The sequence below is a fragment of the Kryptolebias marmoratus genome, linkage group LG4, assembly GCF_001649575.2.
Source record: "Kryptolebias marmoratus isolate JLee-2015 linkage group LG4, ASM164957v2, whole genome shotgun sequence".
In the NCBI taxonomy this organism is placed as follows: Eukaryota; Metazoa; Chordata; class Actinopteri; order Cyprinodontiformes; family Rivulidae; genus Kryptolebias; species Kryptolebias marmoratus.
This window is the reverse complement of record NC_051433.1, coordinates 16,121,387-16,148,825: the sequence shown is the minus strand read 5'-3', so window position 1 is coordinate 16,148,825 and position 27,439 is coordinate 16,121,387. Positions and strand designations below refer to the sequence as shown.

General features: G+C 40.5%; 4 protein-coding genes across 6 annotated transcripts in view; 2 read left to right on the top strand and 2 right to left on the bottom strand.

The window, feature by feature from the left end:
- The window catches only part of LOC108235791 (growth/differentiation factor 11), a 27,750-nt gene extending 25,299 nt beyond the window's left edge, over positions 1–2,451 (bottom strand). The window contains exon 1 of one of the 2 annotated variants that reach the window (XM_017416028.3): positions 157–2,451. In XM_017416028.3, the coding sequence (XP_017271517.1) occupies positions 157–595 (439 nt within the window). In that variant the 5' untranslated portion in view covers positions 596–2,451. The remainder of the gene's footprint in view (positions 1–156) is intronic. The other variant, XM_017416029.3, reaches the window with a different exon arrangement.
- A 1,066-nt stretch (positions 2,452–3,517) lies between these two features.
- si:ch1073-456m8.1 (leucine-rich repeat flightless-interacting protein 1) lies at positions 3,518–10,031 on the top strand. The gene is made up of 6 exons (XM_017415713.3): positions 3,518–3,745; positions 4,016–4,090; positions 5,531–5,566; positions 5,758–5,919; positions 6,067–6,150; positions 7,658–10,031. The coding sequence occupies exons 1-6, from the start codon at positions 3,647–3,649 to the stop codon at positions 8,252–8,254; spliced, it is 1,053 nt and encodes a 350-aa protein (XP_017271202.1). The 5' UTR covers positions 3,518–3,646; the 3' UTR covers positions 8,255–10,031.
- Positions 10,032–10,097: 66 nt separating this feature from the next.
- avil (advillin) lies at positions 10,098–18,828 on the bottom strand. 2 transcript variants are annotated; one of them, XM_037975041.1, is made up of 21 exons: positions 18,469–18,828; positions 18,042–18,205; positions 17,755–17,862; positions 17,568–17,642; positions 17,205–17,401; positions 17,022–17,130; positions 16,825–16,935; positions 15,872–16,077; positions 15,712–15,790; positions 15,452–15,550; positions 15,216–15,369; positions 15,018–15,118; positions 14,172–14,309; positions 13,929–14,087; positions 13,648–13,827; positions 12,818–12,975; positions 12,546–12,690; positions 12,257–12,445; positions 12,101–12,169; positions 11,510–11,620; positions 10,098–10,723 (listed from the first exon to the last, which is right to left on the bottom strand). In XM_037975041.1, the coding sequence occupies exons 3-21, from the start codon at positions 17,812–17,814 to the stop codon at positions 10,610–10,612; spliced, it is 2,454 nt and encodes an 817-aa protein (XP_037830969.1). In that variant the 5' UTR covers positions 17,815–17,862; positions 18,042–18,205; positions 18,469–18,828; the 3' UTR covers positions 10,098–10,609. The 2 variants fall into 2 exon arrangements, with proteins under 2 accessions (XP_037830969.1, XP_017271211.1); XM_017415722.3 differs by having other exon boundaries at positions 18,042–18,828.
- Positions 18,829–22,142: 3,314 nt separating this feature from the next.
- Positions 22,143–26,327, top strand: olfml3b (olfactomedin-like 3b). Its single transcript, XM_017415756.2, has 3 exons — positions 22,143–22,433; positions 23,445–23,730; positions 25,005–26,327. Exons 1-3 carry the CDS (start codon positions 22,335–22,337, stop codon positions 25,787–25,789), a joined length of 1,170 nt encoding a protein of 389 aa, XP_017271245.1. The 5' UTR covers positions 22,143–22,334; the 3' UTR covers positions 25,790–26,327.
- Positions 26,328–27,439: the final 1,112 nt, after the last annotated feature.

The window sequence follows — 27,439 nt, the reverse complement described above, 5'->3', positions numbered from 1 at the left end:
CCCCCCCCCCCCCCCCCCCTAAAATAAATTCACCTATTTGAATGAGCCCGAGCAGGGACGCGCGCGGCACCCCGAACCGATCCGCTCCTGGATTACGCGCGGCGGGGGCGCACTTGGAGACATTATCCCTGCTCGGTATGGGGCAGTGTTACTCACGCTCCGAGGCCATGGTGATGACCGACTCCGTGGTGGCGTGGTACTCATCCTCCTCCATGAACTCGTCCTGGGCCGATGCGTCCCCCTGGAAGTCGTGATGGTCCAGGAGCTGCTGGAGCGGCGGCGCCTTGGGCAGCAGCTGGTTGACCACCTCCCGGCTGATGTTGGGCGCCTGCTTCAGACGCAGCTTGCTCAGGATCTGGGACTTGATGGTCTCCAGGCGCAGCACTTTGCTCTGCTCCCTCCAAACGCAGGCGGAGCACTCGTGGGAACCGGCGGCGTCCTCGTCCAGCAGGGACACCCCAGCAGCAGCAGCAGCAGCAGCAGCATCCGTGGGCGTCTCGCTGGCAGGAGGCAGCAGCAGATTGGGTTCATCGCTCCCTGACAGTCCCAGGAAGATCAGCACCACTAAGCACAATAAAAAGTTGTATCTTGGCATGATGATGCGCAGAACCAGAACAAAATAAAAACTTAAACAAAACAAAAATAAAAAACCCAACTTAATCCTGTTTTTATATCCTTCCTCGGGTCTGAGCCGCTCCTCTTAGCGCAGGATCACTGGCAGGCATCTAATCCAAGATGATGTTCTTTTCGCACCTGGAATTCTTAAGTTTAAAAAAGTGCGTCCCAGCGTGTCCAGGCTTTTGATTGAAAGGTGAATTATCTGCCTGATGGATGCATATCCCGAGCACACGTAAAATAATGGATGCTTTTGGTGGGGGAGGAGGAGGTGGAGGGGGGTCCCGTGTTCTGTTTTAGTCCATGGAGGTGTGTGTGGGTGTGCGTGTGTGTGTGTGTGTGCGTGTGTGTATGTTCAGAAGTGTCACGGGAGGAAAAAAAATGCGCAAGTGCGCTCAAAAAGGGGGCTCCTTTATATATCTCGGCTGCCCGGTGTCGTAATCCGTCTCCATTGGCTAAGATTGCAACAAAAGGCTTTTAGGTCTGTCACCAAGTCAAGAGGGACAGAGAAGGGAGGGTGCGCGCGCCCTTATGAGGGGATAAATGTTTTACAGTGCACAAACAATGGCTCACATTAGAAATACTGACCAATGAAGTTATTATGGCAGAGTGGCTCCATGCGCTGTGGTTGTAGAAACGTTTTCTTTTTAATGGCGTGCATTAATGAAACAAAGCTCCGTGCGTTTTTTCCTTCTCCGTCTCCAGAGCGCCACATCATCTCATAAATCACACGCATATGAACATTTATGATGCATTTTAACAAGAAACCAGCGCGTTTATGCACTTTATTGTGAAGTTGTCAAATGAACTCCTCTCCAAACGTAATCAAATAGATCATAAATCGCCGGAAGATTGGATATCTTTAAGTAAATAGTCGAGAAACATGAACCTAAACAAAACTCAAGAGTATTATTACTTATATTGTTTTGATCTTTTAGAGGTCGATGGTCTAAGTTATGGCAAAAATGGCTAAATAGAGAATACTGACCCATTTGGGGTATTTGTCATATAAAACAAATTAAAATGCAGCTTTTTTTGATATGTTTCTGTGAAAAAATATCATGTAAAATGAAATTTAAAGCCCATTTAATTTTAAAATTTGCACATTTCTCAAAAGGTGACTTAGTATTATCAATAATCCATGTTGAAGTAGCAGGATTCATTTGCACATGTGTGATTTTGTGAGTGTTTTAATACAAGTTTTTCATATTAGCACCATTTTGCCTCCAGCTTCCTGTGTGGCATCATTGACTCTCCAGCGACGCCTGCTGGTAAAAATTAGAACTGCAGCAGATTCAGAGGCTCCCTGGACAGTAAAACAGGAACTACTGGTGTCAGTTCTCTACAGTTTATTCATTAAAAAAAAGGAAAAATGTCTTTATTATGAGCAACCTTGTTTCAAGTTCCAAAGACTTAAAAACAATTCCCTAAAATGGATGGGCTTCCCCAGATATTTAACAAGCTTCTTATATATTAGTTTACATTTTCTTTTCTTCAGTTCAATTCATGAAAACCTTCAATAGGCTGCTTGATGCTAATTTTAGTTCAATCAAGACCTTTTGAAGTAAGTCCGAAAAACAAAATAAATAACTACATATGTTTTTTTCTGGAATAAATTTAGCAAATTGTGCAAAGACCAGAAGTGGCAAAAATAACACTGATGTTTTAGTCCAGCAGGTCAATGTCTGTTACAACATTAGTGACGCTTCTGAAAAAAAGGAGCAAGTTGGATAAATGATGGTACCATCCACTGTTTGTCTGAATTCAGTTTGAACCACGTGAAGAAATGTTCTGTGCAAATGCTTAAAAATATACTTTATCATGATAATCAGTCTAAAATACCTACATAACATTTGAATATTGCCTCTTAGGGTCCATTTTAATTTATGTCCATGGGGATCTACATTATTTGAAAGGACATCAAATGTGTCTAAATCAATGGTCAAACATTTAAAAAGGCTATCCTGAACTATATCAAATGATGCCGTTGGAAAGAGTTTCCTCCTGTAGTTTTTCAGTTTTACTGAATGCAATTCTGGAATGTGAGTCCACTCTCAATGTGAATAAAGCACTCAACTATTTGCCAAAAACCAGTGGAAGCTCGAGACACATGATTGACAAACATTAGGCTGGCCTTAGTCTATATAGGTAAACAAATTAATGTTTGACCTAACGCACAAGGTACATATCCAGTCACAAACTTTGCTCACAAATTGTTAAATTAGGGACACATATATATGATATAAAAATGATTTTGTTTCTTACTTTGAAAATGTCTTTTGGTCCAGTCTTTATGACTTTGCAATGAGTACCTTTATTATCTGAGTGTCAAATACTTACCAAAGGCTTGTGAATGTAGAAAACAGTCAGTAATTTTAATTCAAAGAAGCTCCATGAAGTGTGAGGTGAAAATGTCAGGGACTGTAGAATAAAATAATGAGATATAAAATAAAACATGTGCAAGATTATTAATATTATAGACTGGCATGATTAAGTTTGAAGGACACACTGAATTTAGATGCCTTAAAATGTATGAATGTATTAGAATTTCTTGTTAAATCAGTGGATTTACAGTTTTTATTATATCTAATATCTGATGGGAAAACCTTGTGACATGTTGCCTATGTTTTGGTGTTTTGTAAGAGTTTGCGTGTGCTTTAAAAAAACATAAACCATCTAAATCACCAGATACTTGGCAGCTCTGATTAACGATTAATCTCATCTCGCAGAACTGGTCAGATGCTTTGGTGTTTCTCCGAGCTGTAAAAAGTTAAAGTTTACCTCCCTGTAGATCTAAACTCGAGTCGTGTCTCCTACATGTAAAAAAAAAAGGCCGAGCTCGGATTTCACGGCTGCAGGTCGGCGGAGCGAGGGCAGCGTTTTGACGCGGTTTGTCCTCCGCGGCTTCCCGTAGATCACGGCCTGGGCGTAGCAGGTGTTGCTGCGTAGGAGCCAAACACCCCAAAAAAAAACACTCAGCGCGTTGGCGTCTCTCTTACATAAACGAAAACTTAGCCTAAATCACAGAAAAATGCACTCAGTCGCGCTGGACGGCAATGGCTCGCCGAGGAAACGCGCATTTTCTCGGGGAATGAGCGAAGACGAGTCTCTCCGGAGCATCATACAGGAGGTGAGCGAAGCTAAAGCTAAAGCTAATGTTTACTGATACAGCATTTGAAACAGTTCAGCGCTGTAAAGTGTATTTTGATCACTTATTTTGTGGCTTAATCGCGACGAAATGACGCCCAGTTACACACGAATTGTCTTCTTCAGGCCCGCAGCTTCACCTTCTACTTCCCGTCATTAGCTTGTTTGTTTTTTTTAAGCATGTTGTTGTTGTTTTTGTTGTTGTGGTTGGATCTGATGCTGAGCTTGGACTCCCAACTCTTCTTTTAATCAGACTGAGAGCTCATCCAGGCGCCTGACGCGAAGTGAGAGCCGAACAGGGACCCTGAAGAGGAGGACTGACAGCCAGGTGAGGAGTCGGACAGGAGACCACACCTGTCAACACCTGTAAACAAGGTCTGCCCTGATCAGTCATCTGTCAGACTCATTGCAACATAAGGATAAAACACTCAGACTGCACTTTTTACTACCCAACATGGATATTACAGCTACAGCCACTTGTTATTCAGAAGATTTTCTTTCATACATGGTCAGAAAACATGTTTTTTTAACAATTGTAAGCACTGAACTTGTGCTTTCCAGCCATTTCTTTTAGCAGAATCATGAGATTTGTTCAGATATTTAATCAAATACTCTGCTTTGAACCACCATGTCTCTCTGATATGTCAAAAATAGGCCTAAATTATTGTCTAATTACCTATTTTATAAAAATAAACTCCAAATGTTAACTTTTATTCTCTCTCTCAGTGAAAATCTGAATTCAAGAAAACCTGATCACATGTCGAGTTAAACTGTGCCCAGCTAGAAATGTGAAAGCTCAAGACTTGTTTTGAAAAGTTGGTCTTATTGATGAGGTAGTCACAGGGTTGAGTAGGCATGTATGTGTGAAGAAGGTGGTGGAGCGTGCAGCACACTACTTTTCACTCCCACACTGGTTGCTCAGCTCCATACACAAGATGCTAATTAGTTGAAATTCAGTCACTTTGTCTTCAAGTTATTGAGGATATTTCAATAACTCTGCTTTTATTTGACATGTGTCACTACTTCACCTTTATTCTGAAAGGCTACAAATCAAATCAAAGCCATTTCTTGTGAATGGTCATATTTTGACAGCAGCAATTAAGCAGACAGTTAGTATTTTGTTTCATGCATTATTTTATTATTGGAACTGTAACCAGTGATAGCCCAGTGTTTCATCATGCTCAAGTCTTTTTAAAGTTTCTGACAGAAATGTTGATAATTCAGTTGTACTACAGATAATTACAATACAGTATACACAGTCACCGCTAATAAGTCTTAGGACTTTATTTGGTTAAATATTGTTTTTTTTATTTTAGTTTGTGAAACAAAACTTTTAAAGTACTTTAATGCAATTCCAAAGGAAATAAAAGGCAATCTAAATAAGGACTTTTGATGGCCTTGATTTAAAACTAGTGATATCGATCTGGTGTCAGATTGCCAGGGCTTCTTTTGGAGCTTTTTCACGTGCTTGGACGTGTTTGAAGGGACGCTCCAAGTCATCACTGACTGAAGCTTCAATGAAAATAAATTCAACATGATAAAGTATTGATAAAATGTTCTCAACAGACCTGAGATTATGTATCAAAGTTAAAGCTGCTGAGTTAAAAAGAACATTTTAATTTTTGTCTTTTGATGAAACATTATCCCAATTAGTGGTTTTGATCCGACAGCTGATGTTAGTGACATTAATTACTAATTTAATCTGTGTATAAACACTTAGTTACTGTCAGTAAACTAACCTGAACTTGTCTTTATTTCCTTTCACCAGTCTGACCAGGACCTCCTCATGGGACTTCCAGATATGGTAACTCTTGCTTTTGTGTTTTAAATATTAAAGTTATTTAAAGTATTGTTCAGTTTCAAGTCCGCCTTTGAAAATATTCCTGCACATATGGAGGGGACGGCCGTTCGTCCACACGAGGCCTCCCACATACGGCTGAGAGCTCGGCGAGCACTCACTCTCCCTTATTTCTGATTTATAATTAATGTGCGTAGCTGGAGCTGCAGGCCAGCTACGACGAGGTGGTGCAGGAGCTGCGTGGGCTGGAGGTCGAGCGAGAGACTCTGTTGTTCCAGGTGGACGTCCTGCAGGACACCCTGGAGGGTGTGGAGGAGCTGCTGGCTGAAGCTCAGAGGGAAGCTGGACAGGCTAGTTTGGTATGCAGAGTCCTCACCAACACCAAAAAAGCCACTTCGCTTTGAAACAGCTGAGTTCTCAGCCTTTTATTTGTGAGTTTGTGGTTCGGAATGGCAGGGAAACAAGCCGCAGGTCCCCTCGTGATGTTGGTTTCTGTTTGTTTGCAGGAGCTGCAACAAGAGAGAGAAGCCAAGAGGAAACTGGAGAGCCTGGTGAGCTCTCTGATGCAGGAGGTGGAGAGATTAAAAGAGGTAAAAACAGGAACTGAAAGCAGAACTTGGTGAAACATCACAGAAGTGCTGCATTTGCATATAAAAAGTACAGATTTATGAAATCCGTTGGTCAAAGTGAAGCTTGTTTTTCTGTGCATGTTTATCGTAATTCATAAAAGACCACATGTGAAACGGTAAAAGCTGAGTGATTCATAGATTCAACAAAAGATGCTTAAATAAAAGTGGAAATAACTCTGTTTTCTGCTTTAAAAGTGTCAAGAGTTCAGAAGCATAAAGATTACTATAAAGAGAAGTACATTATTTTACTTCTCCCTAAATTCTGAGCGAAAATGAGTTTGTAGGTTTCAATTTCAGAAAGTGTTTGGAGGAAGTTTGTGATGACATCCAATCTTCTGAATTGGTTTTATAGACCATAAACTATACCTGAGACTTGCACCTTTTTATGTAATTTATTATCAATAAGTTAAACGTTTACTTGTGATGTTATTCTGTAACGTTACTCAAAATCTTGTTTTAGTCTGTTCACTAAAAGAAGGCTTGCAGCATTAAACTTAAGTAGAAATGAAATATGACCCTGGTTTGATGACTGACTGCCAAATATTTTAATTTAAGATGAGATGTAAAAATAAATGAACATTAAAAACCTTAGTTAAAAAAGTAGCATTCCTTGAAAGAATGCGTATCGCCTCCCACCTCGTATGCCAAGGTTTTAAACAAAGATGTTGCACAATCTGTTAGCGCTCAGAGTTTGTGTTGGGACGACTCTCAGCCACTACCACACAGAATCTTAGCTCCATATCTGTAAAATGGACTGAGTTACAGTTACTTTTGTTTTGACTCCAAAAGTTAATCAGCTGAAGATGTGCATCCAATCATTGTTTTCTGAAAGTTTAATAAAATCCATTCAGTGGTTCATGAGATAATTTGCCAACAGACAGATCAACACACACACACACACACACACAGAGGGCAGTAACACTATTAGCCGTCTTTCATGGGAATAGAAAGTGTAGCATTTATTTAGTTTATACGTTTAACTGAAAACACTTTCTATTTGCTTGTGTCTTGTAAGTTGGAGCTTCCACATTTGTTTTTGTTTTTCTTGATAGATGACTAAAGTATTTAACGGTCGATCAAAACAGTTTCTAGTTGTTTTGTGATCGACTCATCAATGAATCATCAAAGTCAAGATAGTGGTTATGTATAGAAGAAAGAGTTGGTATTTTGCTTTTTTAACTCTCGTATTTATAATATTTCAACATTTTTTATTTGTATAAATTTATAACATTTAAAGACTGCTTTTCCTGTTTTAAGTTCAGGTCGTCCCCCCCCCCCCCCCCCCACCCCAACACACACACACACTTTTAAAAGTTTAATTCATTTGTACGTTCAGATGGTTTCCTGCCTATGAGAAGATATGAGAATTTAAATACATAAAATGCACCTATTAATATAATAGAATTTTTTTTTTTCAATCAAATAAATCCATTGGCAGTATTGTGAACTTTTTTTTTTCTCTTTGCAGGAAAAGAATAATAAGCCTCCTGCTTTAGTGACCGTGACAGAAGAAGCAACGAGACAGACGATGAATCATGTTGCCTCAGAGGCGGTTAAAGGTGCGGAGAGAGACGAGAAGGACGCCACGCCGTGCGAACCTCACGGCGGCCAAAACAACCGGAAAGAGCAGCAAGAGTCAGTCGGAGGAGGAGGACCAGACGAGGGGAGCATCCTGACAAAGCTGCGGAGGATGGTCAATCAGCCCTTGAGCCAATCTCTCGCCCTGGACAACCTGATCTCCGTCGACGAAGTCCTCCGGAGACAGTACAGGAACCGCACGGAGGACGGGCGGGACGCGTCTCCGGACAGGAACGACTCTGACAAAAGTGCCTACGAGGACGCATCTGCTGAGACCCCGGAGCAGGAGAAGATGTTCCCAGGCGACGGAGAGCTGCCTCATGATGCAGAGAACAAAGAGAGCGGTGCGGAGAACGGCCCGGAGAACGGCCCGGAGAACGGCCCGGAGAACGGCCCGGAGAATGGCCCGGGGAACAGCCCGGGGAACGGCCCGGGGAACGGTGAGACCCAGGAGCCCAGAAACCCTGAAGCCTGCGTTTTGTCCTAACCTGAACAGGCTGACGGGTTTGGTACAGTTCAAGAGCTTTTTGAGTTTCTTCTTATTTGCCATTTAAACTGAAACATTAACCGTTTTAGTCACCTTTGGGTAAATTGCCAAACATTTGTTAGTTTCAGCTTCTCACGGGTGAGCGTTTGCTTCTTTTTTTTTTTTTGGGATGAAATAAATGCGATATATTTTTAGATCCACACTGAAACCATTTTAGGGATAGCTTTCTGAAAGTCTTGATTGCTCTTTTTAAAAATTTTATGACGTTTTATAACCAAAACAATTGTAGTACAAATTCCCCACAAAGATGCTCAGGTTTGCTTTTATCTGAATTGTTTAACTTTTTGTTCAGTGCCAAGCATAAATTTTTATTTATTTTTTTTAAAGTCAGTCCTATCTTTCTTTTTTTACATTGTGGGAAAAAACTTTCCATTTTGGTTTGATGGAAATCAAAATGCATTTGTATCCAAAATACGTTTCAGAAAGGGACAGCTTTTGTTTTGTGTCCACGTTATTGTTTCACCTCAAAATCCAGATTAGTTTACCTGAAGCAGGTTTATGACATAATAATATTAACTCCTATTTTTGCCGATCATCGAATACAGATTATCTAATTCGCCTGTTTTCTCCCCATTCTTAAACGTATCCTTATACGGTTCACTCTACTTGTTTTGCTCAGAAATTGGATTGCGTTTGCACTTTTTCAAGGTCTCGTATGTTTATCAGATTCCAGAAGCAACATTCCTTTTTCAGGCGTCGGTGAGGAATAATCGGCTGACGGGCTGCATGTTGAGCTGTCTGCCTGCACAGTGATGCTGTCTGTTTGCACATTTTTTTACGTCTTCACGTGGAACTTACTGATATTAGTCACTTTGGGTGTCTTCGATTGCTGTAAACATTTTGTATTTTATGTTTTTCACGTTTTCACACTATTCCTGCCTGCGCTAAAAGCAGCTGGAAACCATTTCGCCTCATTTGAGGTTCCTTGCATGATAGCATACAAAATCATTGTTTTATAAACGTAAAACAAGTTGGTTTGTCATATTTTTGTAATTTTGCACAGTGTTTTCACACATTTATGTCATTTACTGCAAAACATGCCTTATAAAGGGAGATTCTTTTTGTTGTTGTTTTTTTATTATTATTTCCCTGTTTTTGTTCTTTTCACAAACATTTCAAGCATATCTAAAGTTTTAACTGCTTTTATTAGAAATATATTAACACATTTATGGAAACTTGAATATCTGTAGGACATCTGCAGCTGCATTTATCGTCTCGTTGTTGGTTTGGAGCAGCATGAAAAAGTTTTGCCTTTTTAACGTTTGTCACACATTCCTGTTTCGCCTGATGGTGGTTCTCAATACTTGACTGTTTGTTTGTGTTTGGTGCCTAGATACACAAAGTGGCGCCACCGGCTCTGATGCCTCGTCATTTTTCCTCTAAAAACAGACTGAAGTGCGGCCTAACAGGGCTGTGGTTGGTTTATAAACAATCAAACAAATCGTAAATCAGTTCTCTATTGCTGGATGTTGATCAGGTCAAAAGAATTTTGTTTAACCTGCAAATGTTGCAGGAAGGAGTCGGAACGGTCAGCAATCAGTTTTTAAAATTTATCACCTAATCAGGTAGTGTTTGTGTAATTTCTTGACGATGCAAAAATGTTTTTTATGTCAGTGCCTTTTGTGGGTCTGATCATTTCTGTCTTTTTTTAAGCTTTGATATGTTCGGCTGCAAAAGTTGAGGAAACCCTGTATCGAAATAAAAACAGTAAAACGATGCCGGTGTCTTGTCTTTTGCGTTTGCTTCTATTTACACGTTCAGAAGAAGGGATAAAACAGAAGAGAAGCCTTCCACAAGCAGCTTTATTGATGGTGCACATGTCAGAGTTTAAATCACACTGAAACTACTTCTTTGTAGACTGCTGAGCAACTTGAAATGGTGAAGAAGCTCACAATAAATAAAAAGCCCATCATGTTGGAGCAACATTCGTCCACCAGATGGCAAAGTAGACCTTTATTTAAAGAAAGATCAGTGCTTCCTTACATAACGAGGGAAAAATAAAATAAGAACACGTGTCAGTAAGCAGTGATTTACAGGCTGTTTTAGTTCCTAACAGCCTTTAAGCCTTCAATTAGAGAAAGTAATTTGCATATAATCAAACGGCTTCAATTAATGTCAGTTTTGCAAATGCAAAAAGAGCGTCCACAAACTTTAGGGAATTAGCCTTAAGTTAAAGGTTCTGCAGTTTGAGGACGGGTTGCAAAAAGAGAAAATCAAAAAGGCATCCAGTGGGGAACAGTGACGTTCCTGCTGGTGAGATTTAACAAGGAGAACATGGTTCTGACAAGGCTAGGATCAAAACAGGCCCTTTTCTTTCTTCAGAGTCAGTTGTTTCCACTGCGGCAGGCCCACAAAGTCATCTTTGGAGATCCCAAACACGGAGAGAAAGTCCTCGTCGCTGAGGTGTTTCTGACAAGAAGGTCACAAGATTCAGGGAGTGAAAATCATTTGGAAGGGAGCAAAAATGCTTAAGATTACATTTTGTTACCTTGCGTCAGAAAAAAAACAATGGTTACATGTTTACAAGAAGATAAGTATCATGAAAACAGACCAGAAATGTAAAAGTAGGAGCCATTTTTTATAAAGTGATGGCAGAGAAGTTGTGATTAGTTAATAACTTACCTGTTTTATTCTGACCAGATTGATGCACTGACTAATCCAAGCCAGACCGAGATTAAAGTTAATTGCTGCTTTCTCGTGAACACAGCAGTTCACGAGAAAGCCTTTTTTACGTCTGGGCACTGCAATCAATTTTATATTACACAACTATTTACATAGAAATCTGTGCTTTTTGTTGTTTTGTCAGTCTTGTCAGGATTAATCTGTTTTCCAAACTGAGGCTGTTTAAAGAGCAACAGATAAGATATTATTGGTTCATAACCTTTGCAAAGAAACCAAATTCAGATTATTTAAACTCTCCCAATAAGGACAGACAGATCAATACAAAACTGTTTGGGCTGGTCTCCTTTATTCTCTGCAACCTTTCCAATAAATTACCAGAGGTGAGCATGAACGTGATGTGAACTCACATTCAGTGGGTTTCACTGTTATTGTGTTCCTATATTAATATTGTATTGCTACAGAGAAGTTTCACAGACTTTAGATGCACAGCGGGGCTGTTTTGGCACCGTGTGGTCACTGAGTGCAGATACCTTTTTTCTTTTTTCTTTTAGAAACACACACATGAATACACACCTCCTTCGCACCGGGGTCGACACCTTCAGGAAGCTCGCTGGCTTCCTTGTTGATCAATAAGTCTGGTGGAAAAGCCTGAAAGCTTTTTTCCTTCTCAGCAGAGCATTCCTCCTGGGAAATCACATTAGGGAAACAAAGATGCTCAGTCTACGTTTCATTAATAATTTAATTTGCCACATTAGTGTCGCTCAAAGAAATGCATGTTGGGTTTCAGGTTATAGGGAACATAGACACAGGGGTAGAAAGCTGCTCTAATGCAGTTTTTGTTGATTACTCTTGACTCTTGTCCCTGATGATTACAGGTATTATATTTAAGAATACCCCTCCTAAAAGTAGGATTATATTATTAAGCTACTGGAATTTTTTTATGGATAAGAATGCTAAACATGTAACTATTTTTTATCTAACTTTTGTTGTCAGGAATGTCGAATAAAATATAAGCAATCTGGAAAATCTGTACTTTTGGGTTTTGATGTGTAGTTTCAAAGTTTTCATTCAAGTAGCTACTTGAGGAAAAGCTAACACTTTTAAAACGTCATCCTAAACGCAACAACTATTTGTGTTCTTTGAAAAGCTCCAGAAATAACGTACAGCTTTAACGATAACAGGTGATGCATCCTCGGCTAGCTCCTTCTTCAGCTCTTCGTAGCTTTTTCCTCCCTGGAATAAAGAAAAGTTTGCATCTTAGGGGGTTTTATTTGTCTGCATCACAAGTCTCATTTTGCAGTTTGAAAAGCCAGAACTCACGCTCCATTTTGAGGGATCCCAGGCAGCAAACCAGCCAGTGAATGTGGGCGGCTCGAACCCCTGCTTGATCAGGATGATGGGCGTGTCTGGGTCTCTGTCTCCTGGGTGGGTGCGCAGGTACTCCTGGCTTGTGGCCACTGCTTCTTTGCGCTCCACCTCATTGGCCTCCTTACCAATCCACAGAAACAACTAGAGCAGACAGTTACAGGAAAAAAACACAAATTATGGGATCACGGTGGACACAAACAGAGAAGCAGTCAGCTTTGTTCGTCAGTATGCGTCCTCCCACCTGGTCCCATGTGTCCAGCAGCATGACGTCGTCCTCGCTCAGGTCGTCCTGGGTGAACTGAGTTATCTCAGTCACGATGAAGCGACCCGTCTTATTGGAGCATTCAAACAGGCGTGGCTCGTGGTCTGGAGCCACCTGCTGTAACCTGCAGGAAACAAGGCGTAACTTCCACAGCACTGCTAACAAATCTGGCTCCTCTGTAAATAACACTATGACTGCTGTAATACACCGAAAGATTAAGCCTTAATGTTAATATTTTCAGCATTGCTTACCTTTTGTCACTCGCATAAGGAACTTTCCCTCCGAGCAGCTCCCAGAATTCAACGGGCTCCTGACCCTCCGCCACGATCTCCTCGAAGGTTCTCTGTGAGCCCTGACCAATCACAGCGCTCACCTCTTTGGCCATGGCTCTCTCATCCCCACTTGATCCCTAATTTAACAATAATAAATCAGTCCAGTGATGCAAAAGTTTTAAACCACCTCTCGTGTCTTTATACTATGCTTTGCTTCCAGGGAGCCAGACTTTCCAAAAATCTTTAAAAGTCATCTTGATGAGAAGTTCTTTGGGATTTTTTTATGAAATATGTGTCATATGTGTCTCTTTTAAAGTTTTTATTTGGACTTTGGTTGCTTTTTACTCAGTTTCTGTTCAGTTCTTGTACCTGATCATGATATATTGTGCAGTGTACACTTAAAAAAATGAGAAATGTTGACAAGTGGAGGACAACAGAAGAAGTGTCCGGCCTAAAATAACTTTCTAGGGCACTTGAACAGTTTGTCTTTCAGAAACATCCTGAAGGTGCTGGACTGAAAATGAGTGAAAAAGCAAAAAAATAAATAAATACATAAAACAAAATGAAAGGTATTCAGAAAGATGGAAGAAATATTAATCAAAACCACTGTAATATGACAGGAGTTTGGCTAGTTTGAAGCAATCTATAAAGAACAAAAGGACACTCAATAATTTTGCACAGCATCATATTTTAAAAAGCCGTTTCGGATCCTAGATTTTAAATATACACAGGAAACCAGACAATGACGAGCCAAAAATAGTTTTCATCATTCTGATGAACTTATTGTATTGTGGAACGGCCTCGTTTACCTTTCCACACCACAGATAAATTCCCGATTGGCTGTTCAGTAGAAACACGTCGTTGGAGTTCAGAGAGGAGGCCAGAGCTGGAACCTCGATGGTTTTTGTATTAGATGGGTCAAAACCCCGAACCTGAAACAATCTTATTGGAGGTGCAGGTTCAGAGGAGCCTTTCCTGGACGTGCCCCCCTATGAAAAAAAAAAAAAAAAAAGAAAGAAATATGTCAGGCATAAGTCTGGTTTCTAAAATCAGATTGTGTCTCAATAAATGAATGCAGTCATAGTCTCACATCAAAGATGACCATTTTTCCCTTGAAAATGGCCATGAAGTGTCTCGGTTCCTTGCCCATCGTTACTCTCACTTGAACCGGTTCATCGTTGTACTTTTGATCCAAGTTTACAGCCTGAAAGGCGGAGGCTGCCAGTTCGTCCTGTGTGGCATGGCGCCCCTTTAATGATAAGAAATAAATACACTAATGTCAGAACCAAGCTAAAACAGCTTTACCTTTCAGTAACAATCACTGTGTCCCCACCTGCCATATGTAGAGTAGATAGCACTTCCTGTTGTTAACCAAGTACGTGTAAAGGATCAGGTAGCAGTCGCCTCCATAGAAGTAGCCGTACATTTCTGGGTCCACTGGGACAAGCTCCAGATCCTCAATCCTCCATACCTGAGGACATCGAAAGGGAATTCATTTGCATTTTTTTTGTGAAAATGCAGTTTGAATGCTAAGTGCTGATTGTCTGCTGGCAAAGAAATTGAAACTGACTCAATAAAGCTAAAACTAGAAGCAAAAGACCAGCTAAAAGTAACTAAAGGTTTTCTAAAAGTAGCAAAAGGCTAGCTAAATGCTAATAGTGGATGAAAAAAGTGTATTCATCTCCTTTGTTGGTCAAAACTGAAGCCAAAAGATCTGGTTTATGGGCACTGCCATGTTATATTTTTTGGAACCAGAGTCTGAGCACTAGTGATGTGGGGCTTTAAGCCCTGCCTACTCCTCCTCACACAATCATGGTGTCACATGACCTTTTTGCAAGCATAAAATAATTTATAACTGCTAAACATATTTGAGAAATGAATACCTGCAGCAGTAAGTTTTAGATGATTTCTATGTTATTGTCTTGTGTTGCAATGGGATTCACTGATAAAGTTAGCCATGTAAAAAATAAAGCTTAGCGTTGAACACCAACCTCCCTTAAAAAACTACTCCTTTATGTCGCATCTTTAATCAAACAGCATGAAAGCTCTGATTACATGAAAAACTTGAAACCTAATAGTTTCTTAGCACAAATGTGTGCTAAAATTATGCGCTGACTGTCATTCTCTAGCTGACAGAACCAGCGTTCCCATTGAAGTGTGTCGTTGACGACTGGTGTACCTCCACTTGACCTGTCCCATTGTCCACCATTCTCTCCTGAGCAGCAACTTCTGGCATCACGTGCATCAGCGAGGCATCAAATTTCTCTTGCGTGATGTGAGCTTAAAAAAATACCAGAACAAATGTCCCAAGCCACTGATTGTTACCAAAAAAAAAAGAGTTGTCTTTTACAATTTACAGCTTATTTTTGCCACTCACCAATTTTCCCCTTGGTGTTTGTTTTTCCAAGGCCTTGAGTCTGATCTTTTACAGTCCACTTCTGGAAAAGCTGCCGGAAGATGGCCGACTCCGCTCCATCACTTACCGACTCCACGTTGGTGGTCAACGGGTAGTTTTTGGCTTTGATGAAGTCCTATAACAGCCCAAACAAACACAACACTGGAAATAAAATGCCAGATCAGTCGAGCAAAAGCCAAAGGAGTCGTGGGACTCACCAAAGCTCTGGACATGGCAGCCTGTCTTTCAGCTTTGTTTGCTTTCTTCCCCTTCCATGCAAAAATCTTCAGCCCGCCTTGGTCCAGAATATAGCAGTCCTAAAGAGAAAGTTGTGTCATAGAGTCAGAGTATAACACTAACCTGTGTCTCTCTTTAGTAATATATTTTTTTTTTTTTTCTTGAGTTTCTCGAATTTGCTTGAGTCCCAATAGAGGCTTGCGGAGATTTAAATGATTTGCTCAGTGTTGGTCTGACTCACATCATGGTTGAGCAGATCCTGAACCAGAGGTCGAGTTGCAACCTCTGCAACCTTCATCTGACCGTCCACATCTGACACACTGGAATCAAAGGCACACACATGGAAATGAAACTAAACAGGGTTTAAGGGCAGCCGATATCGCTAATCGGGAGCAGCTCACCAGTAAAGTGTGAGGTTCGCCTTCATTTCCTGTTCGACGACTTCATCCGGCTTCCCCTCTGTCAGGTTGCCGGTTCTTTCGCCAAGAACGCCGTTCATGATCTCCATGTTCTGAGGTGAGTTGCTTTCTGCATCTCCCTCAACTACTCTGATCTCTGCTCGGCCTCCTCTCTCTCTGTCCCGGATGTCTTTGGACAGCAACATGCCCTGAGAGGCAGACAATGAAAGACTTATTTTTTTAAAGGTAAAAAAAGAAAGTGTTGCATTACTAACTAGCTAATGTTTGATGTAGTACTAGTAGTAGTTTGGTGTAGTAGTAGAGCACTAGATGTTTGTGCAAGAAGCTTTAAAATATAGAGAGATCGCACATAACGTAAGTTACAAGATTTAATCAACATAAGATGATCTCAGCTTAAAACTCAGATAGGCGATATGCATCAAGGAGTGCTTATTACATGTGCTTTTTAAATCATCCATCCATTTTCTTTCCCCACATTTTCCTTTCCAGGTCACAGGGAAGCTGGTGCCTATCTCTAGCTGTCATTGTGTGTGAGGCAGGGGACACATAGACATCTTGGACAGTCCATTACAAGGACACATAGAGACAAACAACCATTCACACTCACTCACATCTAGAGACAATTTAGTTACCAACGAACCTAACATGCATGTTGTCACTGTGACACAGTGTTTTCCTACAGATTCTCTTGCAGGAAACGAGCTTTCGCTATGCACATAAATGGAGTTTCCTAACAGACAATATTTGCCTACAGAGCATCGAGGACGTGCATCTATGAGAGAATGCCATTTATTTAAATGTAGCGATTAGCATTAGTTGGGTAAGCAGATATCTGAGGTTATTACTGTGAAAGCCATTGAAAGAACACTAACTGACTGATTTCTAATCAAGCCGAATCATCAAATCATTGATGCAGATCCCTAAAGTCCCCTTACTTTGAGTCTTTCCTGTCTGTTGCTCTTTGGTCCGTTCCACTGCACGATGGTCTTTCCAAGGTCTAACAGGAAGACATCTCCAAGGTTGAAGCTCTTCCAGCTCATCTCCACCTGAAACGCAACAAAATACAAAGACCTCTTTCTACATGAAACCTCTGTCCCATGATGTCATATAAACACTTGGAAACATGGCTCACCTCTTTGGCAACCACTCTTTTCTTTCCCTTCACGTGAAGCAGCCTCTCAATATTGTAGGTGTTGGTCTCGGTGTGCCTCATGCCGGTGGCAACGCCGCCCGTCTTGTATCTGAACAAAAACAAAATGGTTATCTTCGTGATTCCTTTGTCCTTTTCCACTATAGCACCATTCATTTGCCTCACATTATCCCCTGTTTGAAGTAGCCCCTGAAAGTATCCGACTCGTGGTTCTGAACTTCTCTGTACTGAACCGGAGTGGAGCCTAAAAAGTCGTCGAGCTGGATGGTGTAAACCGCAGCTGCTCCCTGCTCATCCTGAGAGGACGCGGAGCCGATCCAGTAGTGGATGTTATAACTCAAAGCAGCTTTCAGCTTCTGCGTCTGCAGACATTCAACAGTGGAGAAACAGCGTGTGCATCTCAGGAGAAGCAGAATGTAAGGAGAATATTGCACTTTAAAGAACTTAAATTATTTTCATATAGTCTAAAGTAATGTGGCAGGGCACCTAACTGGAAAATCCTGTAATAATTCACCACCACAGACTTACAAACAGAAGGACATAGCAGTCACCCTCGTAAAAGTTTCCGTAAGATTTCTCAGGAACTTGAACCAGCTCCATTTTCTGTCGCAAGAAAGGGAATTTTTACTTTCAGGTTTACAAACCAAACATCTTGTTTAATTATATAGTTTCTCTGATAAAACAGTAATTGTTGTAACAAATTCAATCAAACTACCTCAACTCTCCAGATTATAATCCCGGGGTTGCGAGTCACAGCTCTGAACGTGTACTCCATGTTGCCTCGATGCAGTCAGTTTTAGTGACACTTTTTATCCTTTCTTTGCTGGAACACAGGTTTGTAAAGATTTTGACACACACTTATCACTGTTTTTAGTACATTGGAAGTATTTCTTTGCAGCATTATTACATACTAAGATTCACATCTCTAAAGTCTTGACAAACAAATGGATAATTCAGTAAAATCTAACTCTCAGTTCTCATACATTTTAAAACAATACTTACCAGGTGAAGGGCTCATATGATCATCCCAACAACTGATTTCCTGTCTGATAACAAGCGACCCACAGTTCTCGTCCCGACAACTCTCCTAAACAATTTGCCTGCCCTTTTGCATTTTCAGGACCTGTCATGATGTTCTGCCCAATCACGGAGGAAAATTTGAGATCCTGTAGGCAAATGTGCTGGATAAGGAAAAAAGCATTGACTCATATTCAAATACTCACATAGTAACACTGATCATCTCTATCATGCAACCACATTTACATCATCTGCACTGTAAATGTTTATCAATATACAGTATACTTTAAGATTTGTAGCTCTTTTGATTAAAACAATGATAATTAGGTGCCTAAGTCACTTTGTAGCATTTTAAGAATCCTGCATTACCTCACTGGATGTGAAAAAAACATAATGAATAAGAAACTGTTACCTCATTTCCTGATTCCAAACCGCAAACAGATCTGTGGATCGGGGACATCATGACGTTCCAGGATCGAGCTGTCCTCTTTCCTCCAGCTGCCTTCTGTGATGAATACTGGTGTTCATCTTTATTTTACATTTTAACACCCAGTTAATGGGATTTAAAATAAGAAAATAAAGGCTTGTTGCTCAGGTTTCACCAACACCACACAGAAATCCGTCAGATACATGAAGCGTACTCTGCTGATAAAGTGTTAACCAACTGAAGTACGACGTGGGGAGATGTGTGGTTCATCAAATGACTGCTTTATTGCACGTTTAAACACAACAAAAACCATTTTAGTGATTTAAAGAAACATAAGAAATGTCAGTTTTTTTAAGGTACATCTGCACAGAAAAATAATTTAAACCAGAGCTTGAACAAATAAAGTCTCATACATTTTTTTATTAGTTTTTTTTATATTCAAGCAAGCACATTCATATATATATATATATATATATGAAAAGAAGTGTGTCATTGGGAGTTTAATGTGAATTAGATAGCATTAAATTGTAAATCATTTTCATTTATAGCTCATTCATACACTCAGACTTGGGCAAAGGTTTATCTTTTACTAAAACAAACCAGTAATACAGATAAGGGCTTGTATACTCATACAAATGTGATGTTTTGACTTTGCATGAAAAAAGAAACGGTCAGTTTGCTCTGTCAGAGCATTTATTGTGTGCACACTTATGAGAAAATGTCAGTGTTTTTAGCTTTGTTAGTTTATCTTGTTTTGCGCCCATATATGTTGTATTCTTATTTCATTCTGTTATGTAGCCCTTTATTTCCTGTTTTACTTTAAATATGGTTTTCCTCTCGTTAATTCTGGTCAAGCTCCTTTTGCCTGGTTCTAACTTGTCAATCAGCAATTATTGCTCTGTGCTTGTCATTATCTCGCCTTAGTAAACCAGATGTTTACGTACACTGTTTAAAAAAAACAAACCTTTTCTGTTTTAGGTCAGTTGGGATTCCAAAAGTTTATTTCTATTTGCTGAATGCCCAAACAAGTTTGCATACATTGTCTTAGTATTTAGTAACACTGACCCGTATGACTTGGGTCAAACGTTTTGGGTATCAGCTTCAGTTTGAAGAAACCAAATTTAATCCTGACTGCTTGGATTAAACATTAGTTTGTGAATCTAGTTAGAAACTGAGATTGTTCATCAGCTATCTACAGCAGGTAAGATATTGTTTGCCATTAACTCCCTCAAAGAGTCCAACTTTTAAAGACCTGAGATTTCTCCACATAGTGGCAGCCAGATGGAACAAATTTATTTTTTAAATACAACAAAACTTGATCTATTTTTTTTTTTACTCATGGTTTGGATCCTGCACTGCTTAAGGGATTTTTGCATATAATTCTGCAAGCTTTAACAGCTGTTATGATTGTAACCATGCAAGTGGAAAAGTGATTTACATTTGGGAACCACTGGCAACTTTTAGGTTGGCCAGTCTCAGACCATTACTCTCATTGGCCGTGTTTGGTATCTACTGTAAGGCCAGCATTCTTTGGCTCAAGTTAAATAGAATTCAGTTCAGTTATTATCTTCTTTTCCTGATGATTTCAGGGTGTAACAGATGAAAGGTGGACTGGTGACGTGTTTCCTGGAATGACTGATAGAAGAACTCCGGAGCGTTCCAAAAACGGAAATAGCACCGACACAGTGTCTGCACACAGATGCACCGCAGTGGTTCTGTTAACATGAACATGCAAAGTATTTCCATTGTAGTTCCTAAAGAATTAAAGGAACCCTGGTTTGCTTTGCAAAGTCCATTTACCACCTCAGGCACACAGGGTGTGCTCAGTGTTTGCTTTTATAATTAAAACTGCCTTGAGCAGCAAACTTTTGTTACTTTTGCCTTCATGATTTCACACACAGAGAAGATTTTAAAGCTCCTGAAACTCCTGCGATGTGTCCTAACTGGAAACCGTGTGCTGGACTTCGGTCAGCCCACATCTAATAAATGGTACACCGATATGTGCACCATTGTCATCTTGGTTTTGTTTACAAAGGTGGGCATATAATTAGAGAGGAAACCAGATGTAGTTTCTAATCTATGTCCTTCTGTTTCTCTTTAATTTACTCCTCTAATGACTGGTTTTGTTTTGTTAAGCTGTTGGCTTCACTCGAGACACAAAGAACCTCGAGAAACATATTGTATTCAGTTTACAGTAACTCTGGTGGCCTCAGAAAGTAAAATGGACATTTGTATACAAAAGTTTGGAAATGTGGTCATGTAATTCATGCAGAGCAAAAATTGCAACCCTATGAGGCCTTTATTTATGCTGCTTCATGAAGTGGATTCTTTGCTTATCTGCAGCAGAGACAGTCCACAAACAGCAAACTGTCTTTTTATAAGACAAAAACTGGAAGACACACCTTATTTATGTAAAACAATGACATGTGAAACTAAAAGTTTAACTTATAATTAAAGGTCTGGCATTCCTCAAAGAAATTCATGTCACCCTTCACCTTTCATACATTTCAAGAGATTTAGACTAAGATCATATGTTGAGAATTTACAGAGTTGTAGTTGTTTTAGTCAAAAATAATGCTATTTATTATCTCATGCAATATCGTGAGATGCCCCACTCAGAGTATATGTTGTGAATGACTCTCAGTTACTACCACATCAAATTTTAGCCCAAATTTGGTAAAACTGACTGAGTTATAGTCATTTTTGTGTTGCCTAATGTTAATTATTAGTTGTGGCAACCATCTTGAATTGGGTTGGCTCTAAAAATGAATCATCTGTAGATGTACATCCAGTTATTATTTCCTGAAAGTTTGATTAAAAGCAGCAGTTCATGAGATATTTTGCTAACAGACAGAGTTGAGTCCAAAAAATTAAGAGCAAAGATTTTGTACAATCTTAAAATGCTAAGAACGTGTTAAAAATTAAGCTGAGTGACTACAACACTAAATTTTGGAACAATATCTGTAAAACTGACTGAATTATAGCCAAAACAGCTGATCATGACTGAGTGCAAGAAAAGTCATTATTCATTATTTATGACAGGCTGAAACTTTAAGGATCAAAAACTGCAAAAAATCTTTAAGTTTCCCAACAAGTTCAGACAAAAAATAAATAAATAAATCACCGAACTGTTTAAAAAAACTCATTTCCTCAAAGAAAGACTGATCTGCATTTCTCCATGAACAGTGCACTGCGTGAAAGAGCGATCCAAGGAATTTGGAGGAAATTAAAAACATCAAAACCCATCCAAGCCTAACACAAACACCTGAGACCTCCAGCCCCCGAAGCTTTCTGAAATATCTGATCCAACCATATCTGCAAACAGAAAGCTTTATGAAACGTTCAGCCAGGTACCTAAACTTCCAGATGTCACTTAAAGAGAAGAAGCCTTGTGTTAACTTTGTTCAGAGGCCATTTTCCAATTTAAAGTTGTCTTTCCTTAAATAAATAAGGAATAAAACCAGAAGAGGCTGTGCTCAATAGGACCTATTTTATTCAAAATATAAACCCAACCCACTGCTTTCCCCCTCCTTTCTGCCTTATTGACTCCAGCAAATTTCTTCCTTCTCTTACGTAAGTTGTGGTCATGTTTCACATTAATATCCTGTCCGCCAACCTTAGAGCCAAACCTGCAGTTTATTACAACCAAGCCACCAGCCAGGACGAGCGTCAAACAGAGATCCAGTTAGAAGAATTGCATCTTGTGCTTCCATTTCCTTCTGGCTCCTCCCAGACAGCTTAGTAAAACATTCCAGCCCACCTCTGGGAGTCTGCTGGCTCCTGCGCTCCCTCTCCCTCCACTCCAGTCAGGATTTTATGAAGAGAGCTCAAAGTGACCGAGCTGACCCACAATGAGAGGGCTCGTGGTCTTGGTTGCTTTGGCCTGCGTCGCCACGGCTCAGCATCAAGCACTGATTGACTACTTGGAGAGGAGGCTGCTTGCCATCGAGGTAAGACTGTCTTGACCGGCGCTCCAGAGTCCCCCCTCCCCGACAGGAAACTTTCAGGGACATGACAGATGCAATGGAATGCAGATGTGGGCAAATCCTGGGGAAAATACTGGAAAATACTGCTCTTCATCATCTGTACAGGATATGAGCGTCTCATCTGGAGAAAATGTGCAGCTTTTAAGTCTGAATGTTTAGTAGTGCTATAAAAAATAAGGACTTTCTTGTAATAATTTTAAACTGGTCTGTATCAACAGTTCTCCATGCTTACTGAAGGTCTTTCAAAACATTTCCTTTGCACTTTGGCTGCTCTTCCACTCATTTTCTGTCCGGTTCTTGTACCTGAGCCTGACAGCGTATTGTGCAGGGTGTGCTTCAAATATAAGGAGGGTTGACAAGTGGAGGACAAAAGAAGAAGCTTCAGGCCTCAAAAATACTATTTACAGCAGAAGGACATTATCTGAAACTCATCTCTTTAACAAAAAGAGGAAAAAAAATCATCAAAGACCTGAAAGACGCATCATCCTTCAGCTGGTCATTGGCTGTATGTCCTGTTTTCAGCTAACAGCTCTTTGGGAATCACCAGGTTGGTGCTAAAGTTATAGTATAAACTGTGCCAGCTTTGGTATTTTTCATAAACTTCATTATGAGGAACAATCTTTTTGACTATAGTGCCTAAAAAGTCCAATCTAAAATAGTTTCTTAGCAAAGTTATCTATTATGAGTTATCCCTGTCCTTCAGTCTCTGATTTGTTAGCTCATATTACCTGTAGATGGGATCTCTTCTAATTTTCTTTCTTCCGTTCACAGATCTGTTTCAAAGCTGCAGTAGAAAACATTCAGAACATTTCACTGAAAAACACTTGACTGACCCTGTATGTCCAGATTGTCACCTTGAGTCATTTCTAGCATTCACTGTGTCTATAAAGAAAAATAAATGCTATAGTTAATGGTTTTTTTACACAGAAACGTAAACAGGTTGTGTCCAACACTGATGGATCTGATTAAAAACAGGACAGGATCACTCTGTGGCAAGAGCAGACCACCCGCTATGCCTCGGAGCTGCGGGAGCTGAAGCAGCAGATGGTTTTGCAGCTGGAGAGTCTGGACAAAGAGAAGGAAACTCTGAGAACGAACCTGGACAGCGTGGGGACGAGGGTGGACCGGGTGGAACGGGAACTGGACTACCTGGAGACCCATAACGGGGCCCAGCCGTGTGTGGACGTGGACGACAAGCTGATAGAGCAGCAGGTGACTCTGGTGACCAAGAAGCAGAACTCCAAATACTTCAAACTCACAGGTGAGACACAGCTAAAACACTGAACCTGCCGTGGTTTAGGAGGCTAAATATTTATCCATCAAAGGGAAAGCTGGTCTTTTTATTTCTTGTTCTCTAAGCCCACTTGAACAACATCACCACCGATGCTTCTTGTGGGTCATTTTACATAAAAGTGACCATTTACTGTAATATGTATTCTAATAAACAGCCTAAATAATTCATTTAAAATGATTATTCCATCTGTGACAGCCATCTCCAAGCCCAATGACTGCTGCAGAGGATTTATTTAAAAAATAAAAACATAAATCTGACATTGGATAAGAGCTGAGGTACAGCCGGGACAAGTTTCAGAGACTGACAACGATGCATGTTCACACATATTTAGGGCTTTTCTGCATGGAAACGCACTGTACCGTTTCTCAGATTGTCTTCAACCGAACAGAATCACCTGAAACAACCCAAAACACTGCAGCATCCTTGCCAGGCGTGTGGACGGTGCCGTAATGCTGCCACCAAAACACACAGAAATCAGGAAATAAATTGTGGAATATGCACGTAAAGTTTGTACACTTGGTTTCCTGTTTTCTCTACTTGAAATGAAAACACATAGAAAAATAAGAGGATGCCCTCAGGTTGTAGATTAAGTTAGAGGTGGGGTTATGACATAACTGTTTACGCGAAAACGCAAGGGTGGCGTTTCATTATTTATTCAATCTAGTACAGTTTTTATAAAAAATACTGTTCTGGAGGTCCTAAGAACCAGTTACTGTGTGGACAAAAGGTTGACATTTACATATTCCCATCTGAACGGCGGCTTGGTGTCTCAAACTATTCTAAACCCCCAGGAAGAGCACGAAAGCTTAAAGTGACAGTTCCAATCTTTTGAAAGTGTGGTCCTGTGGAAAGGATAGGAACAATTATTATCTCACCTGCTGCAGTGAAAACAGAACAGAGTTTGGTTCTGACAGGACTGACAAAAGACTGTTTCTCCAAACTGAGGTCGTTCAAAGACCTATCTACAGCAGGTAAGATATTGAATGTTTATAACCGTAACTGGTAACTGAGATTTATGCAGTTATTATAAATGAAGATTTTTTTTATTTGAAATACCAGAGCCTTTTATTTAAGCTAAGTTAGTTTTGCAGATTGAAACAATCATCTTGAAACACTAGATTGGAAGGAGAGCTAAAACACACAATGCATTTTCAGGGTTCTTCAAAAAAAAAAAAAAACATTTTAAAGCTGCTGGAGATTTTTGACCAGCAATGATAAGCACGTCCACGTCTCATTTGCAGACTGCAGTGACATGATGTCCAGTATAAAAGCCATGAAGATCCTGAAGCGAGTCGGAGGGTCAAAGGGCACGTGGACCAAAGACACCAGCGGAGCCTCGGGGAAGGTCTTCATCTTCAACGGGACAGCTGAGGACACCATCAACGAGTTCGCTGACGTCAAAGACTTCACCCGCTCGCAGGGCCTCTCTCTGTCCACTAACCTGAAGCTCCCGTCCGCCTGGAGGGGGACGGGCCACGTGGTCTACAATAACCACGTGTACTACGTAACCCAGGCCGAGGAGATAATGGTGGTTAAATACGACATGGGGAACAGCTCTGTGACAGACAGCACGGTGTTTCCAGTTCAGGACCACGTCCCCGTGTACGGCCTGAACCCCGACACGGTCATGGACCTGGCTGTGGACGAGGAAGGCCTGTGGGCCATTTACGCCACGCGGCAGAACGAGAGGCACATCTCCCTGGCCAAGATGGACAGCGGCTCGTTGGACATCGAGCAGATGTGGGACACGAACTGTCCGAGAGAGAATGCAGAGGTGGGCTTCGTCATCTGCGGCACTCTGTACGTGGTGTACAACACCAAGCAGCCCGGTCGCTCACAAGTGCAGTGCGTGTTTGACGTGAACGACCTGGTGACGAGCGAGGAGGCGCCTCTGGTTTACTTCCCCAAACGCTACGGATCTCACTCCAGCCTGAAGTACAACCCACAGGAGCAGCTGCTCTACGCCTGGGACGACGGCTACCAGATCCTCTACAAACTTACTATGAAACAGAAGTTAGAAATTTGAGCTGAACAAAACCAAAGCAAGCAGTTTTTTGTTTTGTTTTTTGACTGTACCAGCATGTGTGGCATCTATTTTACTTCAGTCAAAACCCAAAACAGTGTTTGAACTCCACCATACACTTCACACTAGAAAATAATTGGCTATCCCTTTAAGACAGCATCAGAACCATCAAAATTTATTTTTCATTTTATTACTTTGTTTGCCTAATTCTGGTGTTTTAAATGCAAATGTCACCATTTTAGCATCCTCGGCAGTCATTGGAAACCAAATGTTAGATTGTGTGTGAGAACCTGCTGTACCACACACACACACACACATCACCACTACTTAATTTACTTTTTTGGTCCAGTGCATTTCTTTTCATCTACACATATCCATGTTTACATGTGCTTGTTATGATTATTTTCCGTTTCACCTGTTAGACGGTCTGTTTTTGTTCAATATGTTCATTTTCTTGTATCTTTCCCTGCTACACCCAGTTGGAGGTATGGTGCAGCACTTTGGAGTCATCTCCTTTTAATAAACACCTTTTTCTCAGAGATTCGTGAGCACTGACTGTCATAAAGCCTCAAGCAGTTATGTCTGAATCGGACAGAGGATCAGTTTGGCTTGGCTGGGATTTAAGTCTGTTGTTCCGTGTGCCGCTTTTAACGCTGTATCTGTGTACATAATTATTATCAAAGTGAATTGTTTCAGGCATAGAAAATTAGATTATTTTCTTTCATCAATCTGGTCAGAATTAAACTCTGTTTCTCCAAACCGAGGTAATCATTTAAAGTTATCTACAACAGGTAAGATATTCATTGTTTCTTCCATTTCCCGCTCAAATAATCTGATCTGCTGTTTTAAGGTGTATTTGACTAGTTGGTGTGAATTAAGTAAGACAGCTAATTTAACAGGTGGTGCAGTGGTTAGAGCTGTCGCCTCGCAGCAAGAAGGTTGGATGATCAATTCCCAACCTGGGTGGAGTTTACATGTTCTCCCTGTGCTCACATGGGTATACCCCGGGCTTTCCTCCCACAGACCAAAAACATGAATGTTAGGGTAATTGGTAACTCTTAAAATCATCCCTAGGTGAGAGTGTGAGTGGTTATTTGTCTCTGTGTCCCTGCGATGGACTTGTGACCTGTCCAGGGTGTCCCCCACCTATCTTTGAAACGGAAAGAAGATGGATGGATGACTTAATTAAACAATGGCGGACTGTTCAAGTGCGACTGACTAGTCAACCAATTATTTAGGCAGATTTTCAACAAAGGCACTCCTGAGAAAAAGTTCATTTAAAGGTAAGCACACAGGTGGGAATAAGAGTTCTTATACTTGAGTTACATTCTGAGACCTATTATTGTTATTATTATTATTATTGAATGCTCTAAGTATTATTCCAGATGTCTTCAACTGTTTGTTTTTCTTCCAAATCTAAATAAATCCGTCTGCATGAAATCTAAACCGTCACATTTAAAATTAGTTTCATAAACTGACCCATCAGCTGCCCTGATTCCTGCAGACCATCATTAATTATTTAGAAACCCTCATCAGTCGACCTCTGAGAGCAGTCTCTAATTCTGAGTCTCACTTTGGATATGGGTCCAGGGTGTACCCCACCCCTGCAGGAGACAGGCTCCAGCTCGTCTCGACTCTAAAAGGAAAAAAAAA

Coding starts and splice junctions, on each gene's coding strand:
- si:ch1073-456m8.1 (XM_017415713.3), top strand. CDS start 3,647: ATGCACTCAGTCGCGCTGGACGGCAATGGCTCGCCGAGGAAACGCGCA. Junction 5,567..5,757: donor TCATGGGACTTCCAGATATG/GTAACTCTTGCT, acceptor TAATGTGCGTAG/CTGGAGCTGCAGGCCAGCTA. Junction 6,151..7,657: donor AGGTGGAGAGATTAAAAGAG/GTAAAAACAGGA, acceptor TTCTCTTTGCAG/GAAAAGAATAATAAGCCTCC.
- avil (XM_017415722.3), bottom strand. CDS start 17,814: ATGGAGTACACGTTCAGAGCTGTGACTCGCAACCCCGGGATTATAATC. Junction 17,131..17,204: donor TACTTCAAACAGGGGATAAT/GTGAGGCAAATG, acceptor GTTTTTGTTCAG/ATACAAGACGGGCGGCGTTG. Junction 15,551..15,711: donor AGGATCTGCTCAACCATGAT/GTGAGTCAGACC, acceptor CTTTCTCTTTAG/GACTGCTATATTCTGGACCA.
- olfml3b (XM_017415756.2), top strand. CDS start 22,335: ATGAGAGGGCTCGTGGTCTTGGTTGCTTTGGCCTGCGTCGCCACGGCT. Junction 22,434..23,444: donor GGAGGCTGCTTGCCATCGAG/GTAAGACTGTCT, acceptor GATTAAAAACAG/GACAGGATCACTCTGTGGCA. Junction 23,731..25,004: donor CAAATACTTCAAACTCACAG/GTGAGACACAGC, acceptor TCTCATTTGCAG/ACTGCAGTGACATGATGTCC.